Below are 21,094 nucleotides of genomic sequence, written 5' to 3' on the forward strand. Positions count from 1 at the left end.
ACATACCATGGAATACTGCCACATCAAAGTGCTGCTGCAGCTGTTAATGGGACTGCACTGTCAACTGGAATGCTAAAACAACCTTTAAATGGGGACATGCCCCCCCCCCCAAAGTAAACAAGCATTCTTTTAGAGGTTTATGTTTTGGGGTTTGTTTTTTTTTTTACACCTCTAACATTTCTGTAATCTGATTTACAACATGCTACTACCAGTAATTCCATAGACACAACTGCAGCAACAGTAAAACCCTATATGAAAGTGTCCCCATAAATGGCCCACATGAGCAAGGAAAAAGGAAAGGCAAGACCCTTTTACTCTGGCTTTGCCCTGAGAAAATGTACATTTGTACTAGACCGGACGTGAAGCAGACATTTATAAAAGCCACTCCTGCTGACTCCTGCGCTTTCTCCCTCACTGTGTGTGATGACAGCTTTCCAAATAGGTTTGCTGTAAGCCACACAAACGCTTACGCCAGCACAGCACAGGGAACGGTGTAAGCAGGAAGAAGCAGGCCAGGAATGGGAAGGGCACACACAGACTGCAATTGCTGTACACGCCACGGCCAACAAGTACATCTTTTCTCCTCCCCATAGGTAATTTACTACAAAGGAGGTATTATCGGTCTACCCAGGTGTCAGTCAAGATTTTAAAAAAGTTTTTAATTTTATGTAAGAGTAAGAATTTGAAAGAGAGTACAACCAACACAGCAAATTAACTTAAGTAGCTTCAGTTTTAGGGTCTAATCCTACAAATTTAATTATTCAGATAATGCCCCCTTTAGCCAACAAGAACAATCTTCTGGACTGATTATATCTGCCAAAGATGTAGCTGCAAGAATTTTGGGTTGGGGGAACCCCAACCTAAGGGTTACTCATGTAATTATATAGTTCAAATCACACTCAAATTCATTTATCATTATGGTTCTACGAAAACTTAGCATATATCTTTCATTTCTTAAAAATATACTAACTAAATCTCCATATGCCTAAGAATATTAACCTTGCAAATGCTTATATTAATCCATAAGTTGGAGTCGTCTAATTGGAATCACTGTTATACTCGGATAAGGTTAAATGCTTATCAATATTTGCCAAGCCAGAGATATGCATGTAAGTAAGAAAAAAACTACTTTAAATTCTATGTGTTGGACAAACTGAGTTGAAATTCATCCGTAACTTCTTGTATCAGCTCTTATCATAAAATTATTCCTAAAGGTAAAATGAAATATTACTTTTAAAAATAAAAAACTCAGTGAAAGAAAACAGAGTGAGATTGAGAAACTATTAAATAATACTACAGTAAATATTTGCAGCACCAACCCGATTTAAAGCCATACTTAACATACGGGCAACTGTTTTGTAGTGATCTTTTAAAATCAGAAACTGATTTTTAAGTTCTCGCTTCTAATTGAAAGGCTGTAACTATCATCACCAGTTCTCACTGAATTCTGCTACAACTGCAGATGATCAAGAATTTTGACTAATTAGCCCCAAGATTTCTTCAGTTGGCAATCCAAAATTTGAGATTGCCAAAAGAAGAGGACAATTCTTACATCTTGACCTTAAGTCCCCACCAATAATTTTTACACAAGAAATTATTTTTTATCCATCTACTTCCAGATCTTAGGAAGAAAAAGTAGTTCAACCTACAGATTTGTCTGCTGGTCCATCCCCAGGCTTTGATTTTGACCTTTCAAATACAGCTTTCAAGGACTCTTTTTCATTTCTCATTTTGCGCTTTATGGCTTCCAGCTCTGAAGTATCTGCAGTTGTTTCTTTTTTGGGAGGCCGTGTGAATAAAGCTTTAAAGACGTCCAGTGCAGATTCTGCGGGGCTTGATTTTATTTCCTCAGAGGGAAATCGTGGTTCTGTTTTGCCGGAGGCTTTGTTCTCCTGAGCTTCATCACTGTCCTCAGCCTCCCCAGATCCCTCCCCAGAGTCCTCAGTTCTATCTTCATTCTTGGAGACGTCTATGTTTAACAAGTGCGAGAGTTGTTCCAGGAAAGTAGGGCTTGCCTTAGGTTCAGCTGATTTTTTTTTAGTGGTCAAACCTGATGTAATACTGGATTTCTTAACCGGCTGTCGTAATTTAAGCAGAGCTAAATCATTCTCCCTTGGTTTAATTTCTGTAACAGTTTCCCCATCCTCTGTGGTTAGTCCCTTTTTCCTCACACGTAGTCCACTAAAGAAAGCGGGCAGCTGGAAGGTCTTTTCAGCCAGTGCTGTTTTTTGGAGCGATGTATTATCAGCTGCAGGTCTTTGTTCTTCATCTGGAAGTTCTTGAGGGCATTCCCCTGTGGCAAGCAAGCGACTGAACTGCTCGTCCATTAACATTTTGTCTTTTCCATTGGAGTCATGCTCCAGAATACCATCCAGCTCTTCTGGGAGCCGCTTAGAAGCTGGTGGGTGTAACTCAATGTCATCTGTATCCACAGTGTCATTGCTGTTGCTGCACCCTTCTGACTCTGACTCTTCTTTATTTTGATTGTTATCATCCAAAGCCTCAGCAGACAACGCAGCATTATTTAGCGAGGATTCGTCTGTATTGTTTTCATCGGTGTCTAGGTCCTTACTCTCCGTGTCCGATTCTGTATCACTTGTTGTATGAACCAAAGTACCTTGTACAAGAATAGCATCCTTGTCATCATTGTCAGATTCAGACAAAGAAGTCTGTACAAACCTTAAATGGTGAAGAAGTAATTCATTTTGTTCAGCTAACTCCAGTTCCAGGTCAGTTTGCCTGCCAGACATTGGGTCAGCTTGGCCACTGGTACTATTCATGCTGTGGTGATTTTCCGAGTCGTCATTACAATCATCATCATTCCTCTCATACCAGGTATTAGCATGAGTATTTATATGGGTGTGCAAAGGCTGAAATGCTTTAAGCACTGTTTCGTCTTTGCGAGCTGTGGATTCAAACTTAGCTGTAAATCCAAAAAGAGTTTTCACAGAAAATGTAGTGAAAAGATCAGGCTCGCTTTCTGCTGTGCTCTCCAGGTCGGAAAGCTCACTACAATCAGGCACCACATTTCCTCCTTCCATGTCGCGTGAAGTACAGAGTAGGTCTGCTTCCAGCAGTGCTACTAACTGCTACACCAACACTTACTCCAGGCGTTCAGAGAGCAGACCGAACTCACCGCTGGCACTGCCACGGGAAGGCAGCCCGCCTCTCCCGGGCCAGCCAGCCCCTCCTTCCGCTTACAGCGCCGCAGCCCAAGTGTCCGTCAGGTCTCCAGACTCTACTTCAGGAGCAGCGAAAAGACCCGCCGGGGGGGGGAAACAAACAAACAAAAGTTCTCCGCGGCGTCGGTAACTTCTTCCTTCGCACAAAGGGCTCTTCGCCAGCGCAAACGTGCCGGCGCACTGATCTCGGCTGCAAATCCGACCGACGGTTCCTGCTCGGCACTCCCGCGACCCTACTGGCTGCACACCGCCCGCCGCCTGCGTGCCCCGGCGCGCCGAGCAGCTCGCCGAGCAGCTCGCCCTCTCCGCAGGCCGCCGCCTTCAGGGGAGCGGGGCGCCATCGGAGGTGGCCGCTTCCTCACCCCGGTGCGCCGGCTGCGAGGGCTTTTCAGCGGGAAGTGCCCGACGGACTCTTTCGCATAGTCTTTCCACGCTGATGAAGATCCTCTTTGGCAAATCCATAATCACCGAAAAACGTCAACTGGAAACCCGAAGCGACGAACCTGCAGCTCCCGGCGCCGCCGCCCGGGGCCTGTGCAGAGCACCCAGCTCCCGGCCGGCCAGAGCCAACTCTGGTGAGCGCCCTTGCAGCCGAAGAAAGCGAGGGGGGGAAGAAAAAAAAAACAAACCCAGAAAAAAAAGAAAAGAGGCTTTCTTCCGATTTGCTGCAGGTTTCATCCGGAATGCGGATTCCAGCCTCCAGGGCCACGAACAAAAACCAACAGGACTGGTTTCATATTACTGCTGTCCCAACGCCGCACAGCGATTGCCGTGAACTGTACACAGGTGGTTATCAAAGGCTTTCGCCACACCCAGTGACTGGACTGGGAGCTCTGTGGGTGGGCAGGGGAAGCAGCCAGCGCCCAGGAATGCCGCGTTAACTGTTTACAAATCGGGCAGGCTCTCCGTCTGCACTGCGCCCAAGCTCGGATTACTTCCAGCCCGAACCATCTCTGCGGACCTATTTTTTGATACCTTTCATCTGTATGTATGGCCACGGTAATGCCACACGGGTGCGACTTGGTTTAGTTAATACTGGCAAAAAACACCTGAAGAAAATCAAGACTGTGTAACTCAATATTATATTAACAGAAGCTGTCAGGGATAATACACATTTTTTTCATAACACGCGTATAAAGAAAGTACAAAATACTCTTAAGCACCTCTGATATTCAGTAACATTCAGGTCAGGTTCCAGTCAAAAGTCTCCACTTTTGTTCCTTTTCTTATTTTTAGAACTACAGAGTCTGCAAATCTGCAGTTTATATTCTTCTTAGTCCCTGGCCTTTAAGAAGTTTGTTTAGTCAAGTTTCCCCATCGGTACCTTAGAAGTTCGAAGATACTATTCGGGTTTTTTTTTCACCCAAGTTAGAGGGTCATTCTACAGTCAGCCATTTAGCTGCAGTGAGTAATCTTAAACAAGCAACATGGGGAAAGCTGTCCTTCACCGGGAAGTCAGCTGCAGATCACACCACTGTGTCAAATTACTGAAAAACATTTAATGAAAAGCTGAATATTACAGGCAACAAAAACCAACAAAGTATCCCAACACATTTAACTTCTGGTTTAATGTTTAAAAATGTAGACTGTACAAAAAGCATGTGTCTACCTTTTCAATGTATTATAAAAGATCATAAAATCAACAGCAAAAGTCATTGGTATCTCCTGCAGAAAGTTTCCTGAAAATCAGACTGTAATGCTGAGGGCTTAGATGAAGCTTACAGCCACCTTTTCAATTACAGGGTTGCATGCATACCTACAGACAAAGGGCACTGGAATCATTCCCATCCTTATCTGTGATTTAACGTAGAACAATGCCTTCTTGCCTTACTGCCTGCCATTTCCTGTAGTAAGCTCTGGACTTGCTTCTCCGCTATGCTTAATCATCAGGTGCCAAGGACAGAAACGACTGACAGGTCATGGCTCTCCTGGTTTTCTAGGCTTAATATAGATTAATATCACAGGAAGAAGCTCTACATAAGGAAAGAGACACAGAGTCTTTATCACTCGCTATACCGACCTACTCTTACAATCCCTGGGTTAATAAAACAAGTGTAGAAGGCAGCTACCTCAGCACTGGTGATTTCCCCCAAGACAAGGTTTCTTGAAGGCCAATCTGCAGCAATTCTAAATTTCATTTTATGACAAAATAACTGGGGCAAAGTGACACTACTGAACCAAAGTTTTCTACATTTAAATTTACATCTCTTTTTACGTTCAACCACAGGACTAATTGTTCGTTGTCCTGATAATTTCCATGGTTATACCTTGCATATTTGTTTATGTACCTATTTATTTGGGGTTTGGTTAACTTTTGATGGATAAATATTAAATTGTGTTTTTCAAGAACAGTTTTGTTGGTCACTAACAAAAAACATACCTCTATGAACAGCTTCGTGGTTCCTTTTAAACCAAACATACTTACTCAGATTATGCCAAAATATTTATTTATCTGTTTATGTTAATGACAACCCACACTTAGAATAAAACTTCTCTGTAATAATCTAGGGTCACCAAGCTGTAAAAGTCCTATGAATATTGTACATAGGTTACTGAAAATAGCCACTATCTAACTATTTAAGATTTTAATAGTAGGTATGAAAAGTTTAGTGTAACAGTGGATTTAAAAGCAGGAAAACCATACTTGATGTCCAAACAACATCCCAACAAAATTTACAAGACAATGATCAAATTAGTAGTGAAAAGGATGGTGCTTTGAGTGTCAGGCCAAAGTTATGCAATGTATTGAGATGCTAGAAAACCCAGAGTTGAACACTGAATAATTAAAACCTCACAAGCCTGCAGAAAATGATACTGCTCTTTATGTACCTCTTCTCTTGATAATGAGCTCTAGGAATTGAGAAGAAACTTTCAAGCTTTTTGAACATTAGGATGAACAAAGGAACTTGTCTCTGTATCTACTCCTGGAGAAATGATCAAAAACTGGAAGACAGCCAGTCTCTCAAATTCACCATGCAGTCCATACACTCCCAGCCTCAAATAACACTTTTGTAAGGACTTGTTTCTCATAGTCTGATGATCATCCCACTGGACAGTCCCCTGTTGAGGGACCAGATAACTGATAATGAAATACACATTGGTACTCACCCAACAGAGTGTTTCTCGGTAAAATACATATATTGATATGTGCCCTTAATATTTTATACAAGGAGATCATCACATTGTGATGTGCAAATGAGATGGAGCCAGTTTGTTGGCAGAAGTGTTTTAATGCTGGGTGGGTCTATCTCATAAGGAAAGTCTTTCTGAACAGGCTGTCATACTGCATCTGAAGGAAGAAACAACTTCAAAATCTCTAAAAAAAATCAGTTATTATAATGTTACAAGTCTTTTTACTTAATAAAACTGTCAACTCTCTGGTGCCTCAGGACAGTCAATGCACTAATTATACAAAAGGACAATCATTCCTTACAGTTTAAAGCACATTTAATAATCCACACCCTTTCTGACCTACATTTCATCACAGACAGAAGTCACACCTACAACTCACGCAAGTTCTGTTCTTGAGGTGCTTAAGAGTTCCCCTGAAGTAGGTTTTAAAACTAGCTTTGAAGAAAACAAGCCAGAATAAAGTGATCTAATTTTTATCACTGTCATATGGCAGGGCTGAAGGCTTCCTGACCCCGTATCTATTCAGATTGCCTTTTCAGATCACTGTAATAGCAACCCAGAGAAACATGAATAGGACATGAAGACACATTCTACAAAACAGCCAAGTGGCTAAACTGTATAGAAAACAAACTTTCTACTGTTTTTTCAACATAAAGAGCCTTACACCAAGAAAATTTTGCATAATTTCTTGAAAATAATCATAGAATCAAAGATGCACGAATTGTGTCAGGCTTCAGAAGAGCCACTTGAAGCAGCAGGCTGTGGTTGTGGCTCAGGTGGTTTGAACTGATCTGAAGCTTAGCAGACAGAGTCCTGCCCTCTGCCCTGTCCCCAGACGAACACTGTGCTGACTGATAATGATCTGAACATTCTCCTAACATTCCCTTGCTCTCCTGTCTGTCTCTCCTGCTGTTTATCTCATTTTATACTTAGTATTTTAATGCTTTAAATGCTCTAAAACAGAAAAGGCAGAGAAGATGGAGGGAAACCTGTAAGTCCTGGATTTTCATCATTATTCTCCACCTTGTTACCTCACTATAGACCATTATGTGAGCAATTTTCCTGAGGTTTGAGGATCTATGTATCACCAACATAATCACTTTAAATGTAAGTAATTAAGTTTAGACATAGCAACAGAAACATAGATATGATAATTCTTACCAAAATTCAGCATTACATGATGTTAACAGAACGAGTGGAGACCAAACACGTTTGGTGTAGGGGGCTGTAGAAATGCAATGGGGTTTTTAAGGTCTTCACCAAAATTCTGCCTGACATTGAGATAGGGACTACTTTAGAGAATTTGAAAAAAAAGATCATCATAATTATATGGTTATAAAACCAGAAAGGACATTAAGAAAGCCAGTTTACTATTTTGAAGGAGTGCATATCATATCAATAAAAGTATGGAACAGTTAGCCTGTAAAACCCATCATACAAAAACCCGATGGTAGTTCTGAGGCAGAACTGCAGCTGCAGGCTGATCTCCTGGTTAAAACAAGCAGACACACAAGTAACAAAGGGAACAGAAGATCACTGTAAACTGCGTAAGTAAACTGAGTAAGATCTTTGTGCATTAAGGCGCAAAGGCCAGTACTTAGTGTAACAAAGAATGGAGGTGGATTTTTAATCTTTTCCCTTTGTGCTTTCCTTTACTAGGTTGCTCTCTTTTCAGCTTCTTTTCATTTCAACAGGCCTTTGCTCCCCATCTACAGTATGATATAATAAAGGTTAAACAAATAACTTTATAAAACAAAATCCACATAGTCACATCAAATAATTTACCAGAATTTCCTAAGTAATTACTAGCTATTAATAGTTATTTTAGTTGCATTTTCACATCTTATTTATGTGCTTTTTTATGAGATGAAATGCTGTATAAAGAATTGGGTGGAGTTGCATTTCTATTTTGTTTCATTGTCTTCCATATCTCTGCATCTTCTCTATGCTGGATTGTGAATGAGAATGCAGCATGGTCCCAATTAAGATTTAAAATCTAATGCAGGATTTTTTTTTTTCAGGCTTCTGGTACAGATTGCGCATTTGAAATTCCTGTCAGAGTGGAATTCATTCACTCTTTCCCTCATCTACTTTACCTGCCTCCTTCCAACTAACAGAAACATAGAAACATCTTTTCAATAACAACCAACAGTAGTATATCTCTATATGCACATATACAAATATATTATACATTCATGTAAGGATGCTCCTAATCTACAGAAAGCAGAGCTATTCAGTAAGAAGCTTTGTTTTTCACATTGTCACTATTATAACTGCATTTTAAAAGAGTGGTGCATAACTTTTTGATCAGTCAGGCTAAACTTTTTCTTCCAACAGCAGGAAAGGGCCATAGATCACATGACTGGATGTAGTGCGACTGTGAGTAAATAAATTGGTCCATTTCAGTTGCCATTTCCTGGAACATCATCTTTGTTTCAGAGTTGCTCTTCAGACACAGGCACGTTTTTTGACCACAGCTGTCTTGCTGTCCAGTCTGAGGAGTACACGGGGAAGACAATATCTCGGAATGCATTGCTGTCACCAGAGCAACTCACGCAGCCTGTTATTGGCCATGATCTTTCTTACAAGCTGCTTATAGCAGTGCTGCAGTGCAAATGGATTCTGATGGCAGCACCAACAGCAGCCTTCTCACTACTGTTCTTTTGGCAGGTCTTCCTCCAATCTCTTGTCACACAACTGGACATGGACTCATCTTGAAGCAGAAAAAGAGTCTTCGAGATGCAAGGTCTCTGCAAGTAATTCAGCCCAGAGTTCTGTTCTGAAAGACTTTCAGGAAAGTCGCAGAGAGTAACCTGCAGGATAAAGTGTCCTGGGGGGTCCCTAACAGGCCATCAGCCCATGCTGAGCACTCCTTTTTTATAGACATTGAGGCTTTTGTTCTGAATCTCTTAGAAATAGTGGAATAAATATTCTTCCTTGTTAACTACAAGGAACTGAAATAATTCTCTTTTTCATAATGCAGTTAATTAGATTTTTAGACAGAAAATGCTGCTTAAAAAACAGTAAGAAAAATGGAAACAAACTGCATACTAATCTTAGATGTCTCTTATTTCACTCAAATTATTTTCTTAAATGGCTTTTAATTTGGAACTCCTCCTGCTTTACACAAGAACTTTATAAATGCAGACAAGGTATCCTCATGAACTGGATTCTTGCTGTTGTAGCATAGATTTGTAGAAGTGATAACAACTTCTTTTCATTCCAGTTATTTGTCTTCATCTCAACATTTTATTACAAGGATAAACCTGCACCTTCACAGTACTATAACAACATTCTAATGAATTATTTTAGGAAAAGGAGGTTAGGACAAGAAATCAATTTTATAACAAGCTCAAGAGAATAGCAATGGTGAGTGTAAGCATCATTAAAAGCATTTTAAAGATATTTCTATGCCAATTCTGGTATTTCTACCAATAGATGTCACTGTTACGCAAATTTGTGTTAGTGGTGTTTTGCACAAACTGTATTGCACAGTCTAGTCTTTAAAGCATTTTCTTCCAACTATTCCATTGTTTCTATGTTTTTTGCCTCTTCTATTACATTCTGTTCCCTTCTCCCTCCAATTTCAAAACTATTGCCAAAATGTGTCTATCTGTATGCTGGTTACTGCTCATCCCCAGGAGCCTATGAGTATTTCCAGCTAGACTAGGCTAGGCTGTGTTGAGCAAGTGTCCCACGTTGTGATTAACTCAGGTTGACATCTGAAGCTTCAGTGTCTTATATCCCAGGAAGTTTAGAAACTTTTACTGTCAAATTCATGGCCAGTCTGACTCCAGTGCCAGTTCAGCTGCTCCAAAACTCTGAGAAGCAACAGCATGGCTCCCAGCAGTCCTGGGCTGTGCACATGCATGCACACACACATGTTGCACACACACTGATTGCTGACTTGAATCCTCCTGGTACCTATTCTTATCCTTGTTATCTCCTAGTTGCTAGCTCCTGCAATCCATTTCCAGGAAGACAACTAATTTAAACTAAACAACCATCATGATTTTAGAAATGATGCATCATGTATCTTAATCTATTTATATAATTTAAAAAATTTTCTGTATCTATTGCTCTCAGGCTTAGCTGTACATAGGCACATGGACTTACAAACCATCTGGAAAACTGTATCCCATCCAAAACTTTGCAGTTCATCAGATATTTTGCAACATGGTTTTAGACATACCAGAAATAAGAGTGTACCAGAAATGTAATTGTATATAATAAATGCTTGTTGAAACCCAATACAGCATGAATAGAGTCCTACTCACATTCAGTTCCAGGCTCAAATGCAACACACTTCTGTTGATCTTCTCCTTCTCACTTGAATGAGCAAATGGGTTTGAGCGTCCCAATCTGCAATCCAAAACCCAGGTATCTTCATCTCTGTTTGCCACATCCAGCCGCTCAGTGAAGTCATCCTTTAAAGCAGACTCTGCTGGAATGCCAAAGCAAAATGAAATGAAATAAAATAATTGTATGCATCTACAAATAAACCCCGCATATAGAAAGTTCCATATCTTTTTGAAATTCTGGTACACGCTACCAACGCATGCACTTACAGGTCTCTTGTTTGTTTAAAACAAAACAGAATGGCATAAACAGGGTACATACTTTGTTTACACTCAGGAAAAATGGTTTTGTACTTAAATTTTGTGGGACAGATCTAGAAAAAAAAGTGGGCTGCTTGTCCTTCTCCCACACACAGACACACCCTGTATGTAAGGTGCTTGAGTTTTCACCTCCTCTGCTAAGGCACTCTTACTTGCCCTCCTGAATGTGCTTGTTGCACACACATATTTCAGAGATGCCTGTGAACTATAAAACTAAGCTAAGGAAGCTCGAAAGACTGATTAGACAAACTTTTTGACATTGGCTAAACACAGCCTTAGCGGGGACTGTGCCGATACACATTAGTCCCTTATACCAAATGCATGAAAACCAGAGCCTTTCCATCAGAAGTGATACTTAACACTTTACCTTGCTCTAGTAACCTTAAATATAGTATCAACCTAGTTTTGGAATGCTTTAGTTACAAACAAACAGGCATGAATTTAGTGGGAGAGGTAAGAGCAAAACCTGACAGCTAAAAGTACACACCTCTGAGTCAGGCACTACAACCAGCCACCCAGTGCTCTCCCTTCCGTTCACAGTATCACTGGTTTATTAGTTCCCCAAAATAATGTAATAAGTCTTTTTCTGCACGATAGCCTCTAATTTAGCAATGAGAAAACCAATGAATTCCACGAAGTCAGCGTGTTCTCTGAAGTGTAACGTCTGACATGATATAGGATATATACACCTCTTTTTATATTCCCTAGGATATATACCCTCTTTCATATACACAGACACATCCATCTTGAAACATTCTAGTGGAAAATTGAGATACTAGCACAATTCCTGGCTGCTACATATGCTAGCTTAGCATTATACAAACAACTGCACTTACAATTTTGTAATTTATTTTTAATTTTCTGCATTTTTCCTAATTTTAAAAGACCATGTTAAAAAAGAGGCACTAGGATCAGAATCTGTAAGCCTGTTTGCTTAAATATAGGCTGATTTTCCAACCTTCTGAAAGCTTATAGCTCCAAATAATTTAGGTGCCACACAGTATCAATAAACATAGTAAAGTAAAATACTTAGTAAAATGGCCAACAATCCAAAGTACAAATCAGCTATTACTGCGTGCATAAACTCATCTTTCTTCTTATTCACACAAAATCTCAAAATGAGAACCTATCAAAAGACAGCATTTCTGCAAAAAAAAAAATATTACACATACCTTACACTTTTTGCAATTATGCACTGCATATAATATGAAACTGTATCAAGATATTAAAAAACAAGACAGCATATTTTAGGACATACTCAAGTCCAGATGTGCCGTCTTTAAGATCAGGTATCTAAAGAGAGATTTACTTTCTGAATCATTGCTTTCCTGTATATTTTTATACAATCAATAAACTGTTTTTTCTTGTTGGCCCTTACATCATTACATAAGTCATTCTGCTATTTAGAAAACTTTAAGTTCAGAAATACAAATATTATGCTTTGTAGTATAATAATCTGAATAAAATGTATCACTTGAATTTTGACCTCATCTTTATTGCTCCATACAATTAGCCCAGTTACCTCTGGCCACTCTACTTTACATGACTGTAACATGTGGAAATTATAAAGAAAGTTCCAGGTGACTGGAAAGAAAAAAGTAAAAATCACCATTTTTAAGGTAATTAGACATTATTTGTATCATGCTAGGAAACCTATCATGCCAGCTTTTAGCCTTTCTCCTGATTTCCGTCACATACCAATGCTACAGTTTTTGTGGGTATCTACTGACTTTACATTGTAAAAAAACTGGAATCTTGTCATACAACCTATGAAACCCATACACACTTCCATAAAACAATGTAGCATTAAAACAACATAAAAATTTGAATATACACAGTAAAACCCAGGAAATACTACCATTTTTAATTCAATGCTTTTTGGGAACCCATTTTGATTTTGTAATTACCTATTCACTTATTGCCTACTCCGCTCAGCATTACCTCCAATACTTCAAAGCTCGACTACAGTTGCATTCTGCAGTTAGTTTGAATCCATTATTTTTATCTATCTCCCCTCTGTTTCGAGATGTCTATTCTAAGTCAGCTACTGCTAAAGAGAAAATTCCTATGTGGAAGTGAATTTTACCCATAATGTGGTTACTCTAATAATTTTCATTGATTCATAGGTGATACAGAGCTGTAAAGAGGCCACATTCAAAATTCCTTCTTGCAGCAGCTGGTATTTCCCATAATTAACTGTGGCACAGCTAAGAATGGTCAGCCCTGGCAAATGCTTTCTGGGCTACTAGAAAAATGAGTACCTCCCTCAGCTGCAGAAATTCAGTTTTTCCTCCAAGTTTAATTTTATGCACCATGATATTAATTTATGGTATTTTTGCTGTTGGCAGACTGCTCCCAAGTCTGTTACCAAGCCTCTATTCTCCACCCTCTATTCCAATTATTACTTGATGTTCTGTTATCTACAGGTTTACCCTGCTAGCTGATGACCCCCATTCTTCCCTGAACCAGTTCTCCCCTGTACACACCATTAGCATACAACCAGTTCTATGGTAAGGGACCCATCTGCCTCAGCAGACAGTGAACCGAAAGGAGAACTTTAACCATCTCTCTAACTAGTCTATTTTAAGCAAATTCTTAAATACTTGGCCATATTTTTCCCTTAAGTTCACATTCTGTCAGCTCCGACAGACGGCTTTTTACTGCTACTTACACTTATCCAGGAAATAATTTTTTTTCTAAATTGGCAACCCACTGTAGTCCAAGAAGAGGAAATTTAGATCGTTTCTATAATTTCAGAGACTGTGGTTGAATTAGGTTTATTTGCTACATAAATTTATAATGAATGTTTAAAAATATCTGAGTGTGTGTTTTAAAAAAAGGTTATGTGTATTTTATGCATATATATGCAAACACATGTATATATCCATTCAATCAGAGGCTAAATTTAGTAAGTTTTGAAATGCATACGCTTATCCTTTAGCCAACTTAACTGATTTGACAACATCTTCCCTCGCCCCCCCCAAAAAAAGGCTTCCAAGAGAGTCCAATTGCTACTCAAACTGTCTTCCAGGTTTTACAGTTTATAGGAATTAGGTAGTGCCTCCTATGAACACTGCATGTAGAAAGAAAACTGCCCAAACAGAGATTTGCTGCCATCTATTGTCCCAAAGGAATGGAAGACAGCAAAGTAAACGCAGGAAGACTTGAGTACTTAATGCTTCCTTGGCAATTTTTACCATGCAGACTTTATGAGTGTAAGTAAGCAACTTTATCTTGTCAAATTTACAGGTAAGCCAAATGAGGCACTGAAACCTCAGGGATACAGGCATGATTGTATCATCAGACTGTGGTAATAAATAGTACATCCAGGATCTCCTAAATCCTCTAGTCTTATGCTGAACCTAAATAATTATATGGTAATTACAGCTGTCTTTTTTTTTGTAGAAATGACACATTCTTGTCATAAAAGTCTTTTAAACACAATCTCTTAAATTAGCAAACAGGCATATTAGATAACATGTAATGCATTTCTATGAAGTTACCATTGTGGAATCCATAGTTCTACAGTTTCTAAGGGACACAGTATGTTTTGCCTGGGCAGTCTTTCTGTATAGAAAGCCTGTTTGTACTTTCTCAGCTGTCTTGGAAAAAGAACTTTGGGGGAAAAAAATCAGCTTCTCAAACATTTTTGTTAGTCCAAGGAATTAGGATGAGTCATAATATCCATTCCCTGTGGGAACATGGTTTGCTTAACCACAACACACTTAAGTCTGAGACCAATGTTTATGCTGTGTCTTTTTAGCTTTTGTTTCCTCATCACTGCTCATTCCATATATGAATCTTTTAACTGCACTCCATTCTTTCTAGATTGCTTTGTTATATCACACATGATAAAAATATAATGGTTACTCTTTGTATGGTGATTCCTATGTAACGTACAATTCTATTACCTATTTGATTAAAAGTTACAAACATTCCTATATGTGAAGCATGAATAAAAAACCCCTTATGTTAATTAGATAGTTGTGTTCACTGCTTGCCTCTTGGCAGAAGTGAAAAGAAGGCAAATAAAATAAAATTTAAGTCTTTGTACACCATTTGAGAATGAGCCTCAGAATGCCAAGTTTTGTGGACCTTTAAGGTTTTTGGGGTCTTAAATTTTAGAAACAAACAAACTAAATAAATAACCAAGTAGATTTATTCAGCAAGTGGACCACAAAACTGAAACAGTCTAAGCGGCAAAGTTGCTTATTTAAAGGCACCATTTTGACAGCAGAGCTGAACACTCTGAACATCAGAACTACATTTAGAGCACTTACAGTATTACTAACTGAAGACAATGATATTACTGTAGGGATTTAGCTGTTCCAAGATCTTACATCAGCAAGTCATAGCACGCTAAACAATCTTTGGCATAATTTCTTGCCCAAATAGATTAAGCTTGACCAATGTTACTGAAAGCATTGGTGAAATGTGAGGGTAACCTCAGCTGAAAAGTCAACTTATTTTTTAAGAACATGGAAATCCAAAATATGCAGATCCTACCAAAACTATTTTTTGCTGTGTGCACCTCAAATTTTATGATCCATCCTTCTTGCCTGACCTTTTTCTTTCTAAATCAAGAACCAAGCAGTAAATGCTTCCTGATTTTTCCTCTTTAAAATTCCTCTTTTCTTTTTGTTGCTACAGACACCAGTTTAATAAATCTCAACTTAAAAATAGCATTGGAAGTAGTCTCAGCAGTTTCAGTTTCTGTAGGTAGATGATACTGCACAGTTCCATGTACATGCCATCTGTGGTATCTTAGATCTGTTAGTACATAAAGACATTAATTCTGTATAAACATATAAATTCTGCACCCAATATTCGCATGCATGTAGCTGACACAGAGGACAGTAAGATTTGCTTTTCTGGAGCTAAGCTCTGTTTTGAAGTTGAAGAAATATGAATAAGCAGGGAGAAAAATAAGAAAAGCTGAAAGGGAATTAAAAAATCTAGATGGAGCCCTCCTCCTTCCCTTTTAGTTTTCCAGATTTCCTTTATGGGAAGGAAGCAAATAGAAGGAACCTGTTTGCTCTGCTAGAGACTCAAGAAAAGACTGAAAAGAAATCTTAGTATTAATACAGTTCTTTCTATTGTATTGGATAGAACGTAAAGTAGGATGTAGCTTTCTGCACAGAAAAGTGAACACTGTGCACTAGGTAGACTAATAAATCCTCTTAACATTAAGAAAATCTGTAGTTAAGTGCAAGACTAGAGAAACTGGAAAAACACCTTAAATGCTGTATTTGGGAATGAAGCCATATGTGACTTTTTGTTATCTTTCCCCCTATTACCGATATTTCTATTTAATCTGTATTGGAGCATGAGATGATTCATACTGTAAGCAGTTTAGCAAAATCCTTGCTGAAGATTGCCTACGTTTCCACAGTACATTTAAGAAATTTTTTTGTGTGATGACAAATTGTGGATTTTAAAAAGCAAATGTTAGGCCTGCTACTTGCTATACTGCTCTAACAAAGAAGCCTGAATGGCACAGTACTGAGTACAATTTTTAAATCAAATCCCTGAAAGCTGTGAGTGTAGGAACAAAGCCCTTGAGCAGCAATACCCTGCAGTGGCAGTTGAGGACTGGGGTCCTTGTAATGCTCAGAGAGCTAGAAGCTCCTGGAGTATCAATATCCAAAACAATCAACAATTTATTGTCTTTTGGCTGTGTCCTATTTCTCCAGCAAAGAGTAAATACAATTTAGTACTGCTAATAATGGAAAAAATGTTTAAGTGTCTTCAAATCCATCCAATTATTAACAGAGAAATCTATTACCAAGTAAAATTAAGACCTCCTTCTCCATCTAGCAAATAAAGATTAGTGTTTTATTCTGAAATGCGACCTGAAAGTAGGATATCTTCCCACAGCAGGAGATAAATTGTACATAGCCTTGACATGAACGTCTAACATTAAAAAAAGAACAACAAAAACCAGTGAAGATAAAGCTCTCTAGCCTAGAAAATTTGAGTGTACAACCACTAAACATAGGAATGTGGAGAAAATCCAAAATATTTATTTTCTTGCAAAAAACATTTGTGCAATTTCTCAATGCAGAGTGTATCAACTGCAAGAGCATGTGATACAACTCAAAGCTTTTCAAAAAATGCTTCCGAATGCTCACAAATCTATGGAAGATTAGCAACATCTATCAAATCCTATAAATTACTTGTATAAATTTCATGGTTTTGTATTAAAATAACTTTACATTTAGACTGTTGACAATGAAATTGATTTATATTTTTTTATTAAAGGTTTACATTTACAGTAATTTATATACTCCATACCACTTTTTTCCTCCACCTCAATCTATTTACTCTAGACAAAAAAACCCAACCTCTAATAGGGCAAACCCTAATAGCAAAAATGATAATACTTATCACTATCTTAATGTAAAAGAACTAGTACAGTTTGGATTAAGAAAAAAAATTTAAAGAGCAGGATCATGAGCAGAAAGATGAGAACACCATATTCAAGTTTCAGTGCCATCCAACAAGTGTTTAAGAAACCTGAGGAACAGGAACTCTAGAAACAAGTAAAGAAAGTATTTGCTGAATTAGGACACAGTCCTGCAAGCTACTGAGTAGTTTGACCCCATTCAGCATACTGCTTTAGCATATACTCAAATTTAACAAGTTTAGTTACACTGAGCAAATAACGAGCAGGACCTGCCTTGTCCCTTTCCAGCCAAATCTTGCTTTCAGATGCAAGCGGGATGCTCTCCAAGTGTTCACAATTGGCATTATAAGCAAAGAAACAAAAAACCCCAAGAGGACATAACACAGGAAGCAGTTGGCACTTCAGTGCAAATTCTGAATATCTTACTATTCCCAAAGGAGTATCATGTGTCCATAGCCAAACCCCACAATTAATGTTCAGGCCAAGGTTCTGAGCTGCAATGCCAGGAACTTTTAGCAAAAGGCTCATTTTTAATGCCAAAGAATTTCAGTGTTCATAGTAACTTCCAGAATGGGATAATACCCAAAGCAATCTAGTTAAATATCCAATCAGCATACATTAATTATACAACATTTCCCAAGTTAGCAATTTGTGGACATACAAAAATTACATACTGCACAAGGCTTTGAAATATCTGACAATTCACATATGCTTTTGGTATTAAGCATATGCTAAATGTCTTGTGGGGTTCTAAAATAGATAATGATCATTTTCCAAAACCAGTTTACAACACCTTTTATTACCTTAAGACATTTCTATACAATCACAGTACATACCATATTTGTTATAGATTACACTCAAAGCAATTACCAAAAACTGAAGCACTCCTAATACCATAATTCCTGTCTACTACTTGGGGAGTGTTTCACTCTGTCTTTTTACAACCGGTTTTCTGATCTGTGGCCTTAGCCAGTGAGCTAAAAGAATGTGGAGGGGGAGACTGAGGAGGAATAAATTCTTTATTCCTTGTTTTGTTTAGCAAGATTTGACCTTGCAAGCAATGGTCTTTGAAAAGATTACAAACCTGTGGCTAATGCAATAAGGAGAATGAAGAAGTATATGGAAAATCCAGGCAAAAAGCTACACAGCTGAAAGCTAACATCTTTTAGGCAACAAGCTAGGAATAGAGGCTACAAGTCCTTGACCACAATGTCAGCAGGTTAAGTAAATTTACTAAGCTATTTAATGACTTAAAGTGTTTATATTACTTTTCTCATGTGCTTTTTAGAATACTTCCCCCTACCCACTGGCTCTCACTCTTCTGTTGACTACCAGAAAGACAAAGTCACCACAGACAAGATTTGGTTTGGGCATTAGGTAAGTGAAAAAGCACCACATATGTAATAAGATTAATTTTAAATAATCTACATCTTTTACAATACACTTAAAAATGTTGAAAACTGCTAAAATAAGCTCTAACATTGATGAATCTATGTGCGGAGGTCACTTAGGCCACTTCTACATTGCACAAATGTTATTATATAAAGATTTTTAGTACAAGTATTAAGATTTGAATTGATGAAGTATGGATAGAAATGCGCAAAAGCACCACAAGCAACAATTAAAAGAATAGCGTGTATAGATGACCAGGGACACTACTGACAGCAACAAAACTAATTAACACTGAGTGTGTTATTCATATCTAGACCATGGTGCATATGAATAATCAGTGAAAAACTACACTCTGATAATAGGAGAAGGACAGCAAGAGGTTACACCACATGGCCTGTGCTGTTCCTCCTCCTCCTCATGTAACAACACCGCATTGCATGTGACATTCTTTTGTGTGTTATCCAAAAGGAAGACACACAATAGCCCAAAAGATACTGAAAATCAAGAAACAAAGACAATGGGCAGCAACCATGCCTAACACCCATGACAGACAAAATACACAAGATTTTGTGGCAAAAGGATCATGCCATACTAACTGTTGATTCTTAGGGGTATAAAAAAAATCTTTATCCTTAGGGGATAAAAAACCCTTTTTTGTCATCAGTCTAGAAGAACCTAAGAGATGTAGTGAGGATTTGACAACTGGTGTCTCTTGTTCTCTATAACCTCATTAGCAATGCTGGCCAGACTGCTTTAACATAGGCATTATCTTGAGTGAGAGTGACAACATGCTGTGAAAGGGCAGAATCAACTCAGAGAATCCACTTATGCAGAGATCTGTGAGATCATTTTCTTCTGTAAGGTCCCACAAAAAGTTTTGTTGCACTAATTTCCTACATCCAACTGGAAGGATGGCTGAGACAGTGACATCAAAACTACTAATCTAAATAGCTAATAGTACTAATAAATAGTACTACTAGTACAGTTATTCAATGCAGCTCTGCATTCTGTTTAACAGGCCCTGTGTAGCTGTACTCTAGTACATAGCTATAGTATATAGCTATACTAGTTTCACACATAAATTAGTATCTATTAAGTTACAGATATGGTCCTCAGTATATACTCCCATAAGCAATGATTAATACACAATAATCTAGAACTGAAAAGGTACTAAATGTAGTACATTTTAGCTTGATGTTTTCCTGGAAAGTGATAACAGATATTGAAGAAGTCCACTGAAGAAAACTGAAGTCCAATGAAGAAAGATACAGGATTAATTACAATCACGAAATGTGTCTGTTCAGTATTAAATATTTAAAAACAAAATAAATATTGACAAAGGAACTGCCAAATCAAAAAGAAGGGTTAGTGAAAAAATGTTTTCAGGATTTAATCTTTTTTTTTCCCTTTTCCTTTTTTTTTTTTTTAAAAAAGATCTCTCTTTATATGTCCTAATCCTGTAATTTAGCCAGACTCTTATAGGTGGAAGGATTTAACATACAGAACAAACTAAAATTTTGTGCTTTAGCGGTGCACTTAATGCTAAACAAAAAGTAACACTGTACACCAGAATTGACAGTTTTGCAACATATCTCAAACAACTAACACAGGTCAGGCTCAGCTACTGACGGAAAGAGACAGATAAGAATAGTCTCTTTTTAATGGGGAAGGACCTATGTTATTTGTCTCCAAACAAACACCGAAACTTCTCAAAATAACTGAGGTACAAGGAGTGAGAAAGATGAGTGAACAGAAGGCAGAAAGAAATGGGGAAGTGACAGTGTTTGAGCCAGTCAAGATGCCAGAGAGACAAAGGAGAGGAAATAATAAATGGAGGAGTTGGCTGAAAGTTACCCAAGGTCAAGGATTAAGATGAGAGGAAGGAGAGGGAGAGCTACAAGACAAAAGGCAGTGAGAGAGAAAGGTGATGGAGATTTAGGAGAAGAAACAGACTGTGAAAGGATTCCAATTAAGAAGATTTTAGTGTACTGCAACTACCACAAGTACCACTCAAAGGTTTTCTTGGCAAAGTATATAATCAAACAGCTTCAACAGCTGAACTTACCTGGGAGGGCAGGTTTCTTAGGATATAAGCAGTAAAAAATAATCCTGATGTTAAGAATTTGCCCATCAACACATTTAACCATGTGAGTACTGAATGTGTGCAAGTGGAAAGACAAGCCTGTCACTTATCACTCAATATAAGTTAACATGTAATAAATTAATAAGTGAAAAATTGTGCTCATGACTAGTAAAAATGCATTTCTGAGACTGTAGGATCACAGTTCAGAGTCACTAAGGCATCTCCATCCTCTTCTGCAAAAGCAGCCACACTAAGATTTACATCTAATTATAAAAGAAGT

General features: G+C 38.2%; 1 protein-coding gene across 6 annotated transcripts in view; it reads right to left on the minus strand.

Annotated features, from left to right (window-relative positions):
* Positions 1 to 21,094, minus strand: part of FMN1 (formin 1) — a 209,578-nt gene that overhangs the window by 150,436 nt on the left and 38,048 nt on the right. For 3 of the 6 annotated variants that reach the window (XM_069784109.1, XM_069784107.1, XM_069784111.1), the window contains exon 3: positions 10,592 to 10,758. In XM_069784109.1, coding sequence (XP_069640210.1) covers positions 10,592 to 10,758 — 167 coding nt within the window. Of the gene's footprint in view, positions 1 to 1,649; positions 3,422 to 10,591; positions 10,759 to 21,094 lie in introns of those variants that run through there. The other 3 variants (XM_069784110.1, XM_069784112.1, XM_069784113.1) reach the window with 3 other exon arrangements.

This window comes from Haliaeetus albicilla, chromosome 5 (assembly GCF_947461875.1).
Source record: "Haliaeetus albicilla chromosome 5, bHalAlb1.1, whole genome shotgun sequence".
NCBI lineage: Eukaryota > Metazoa > Chordata > Aves > Accipitriformes > Accipitridae > Haliaeetus > Haliaeetus albicilla.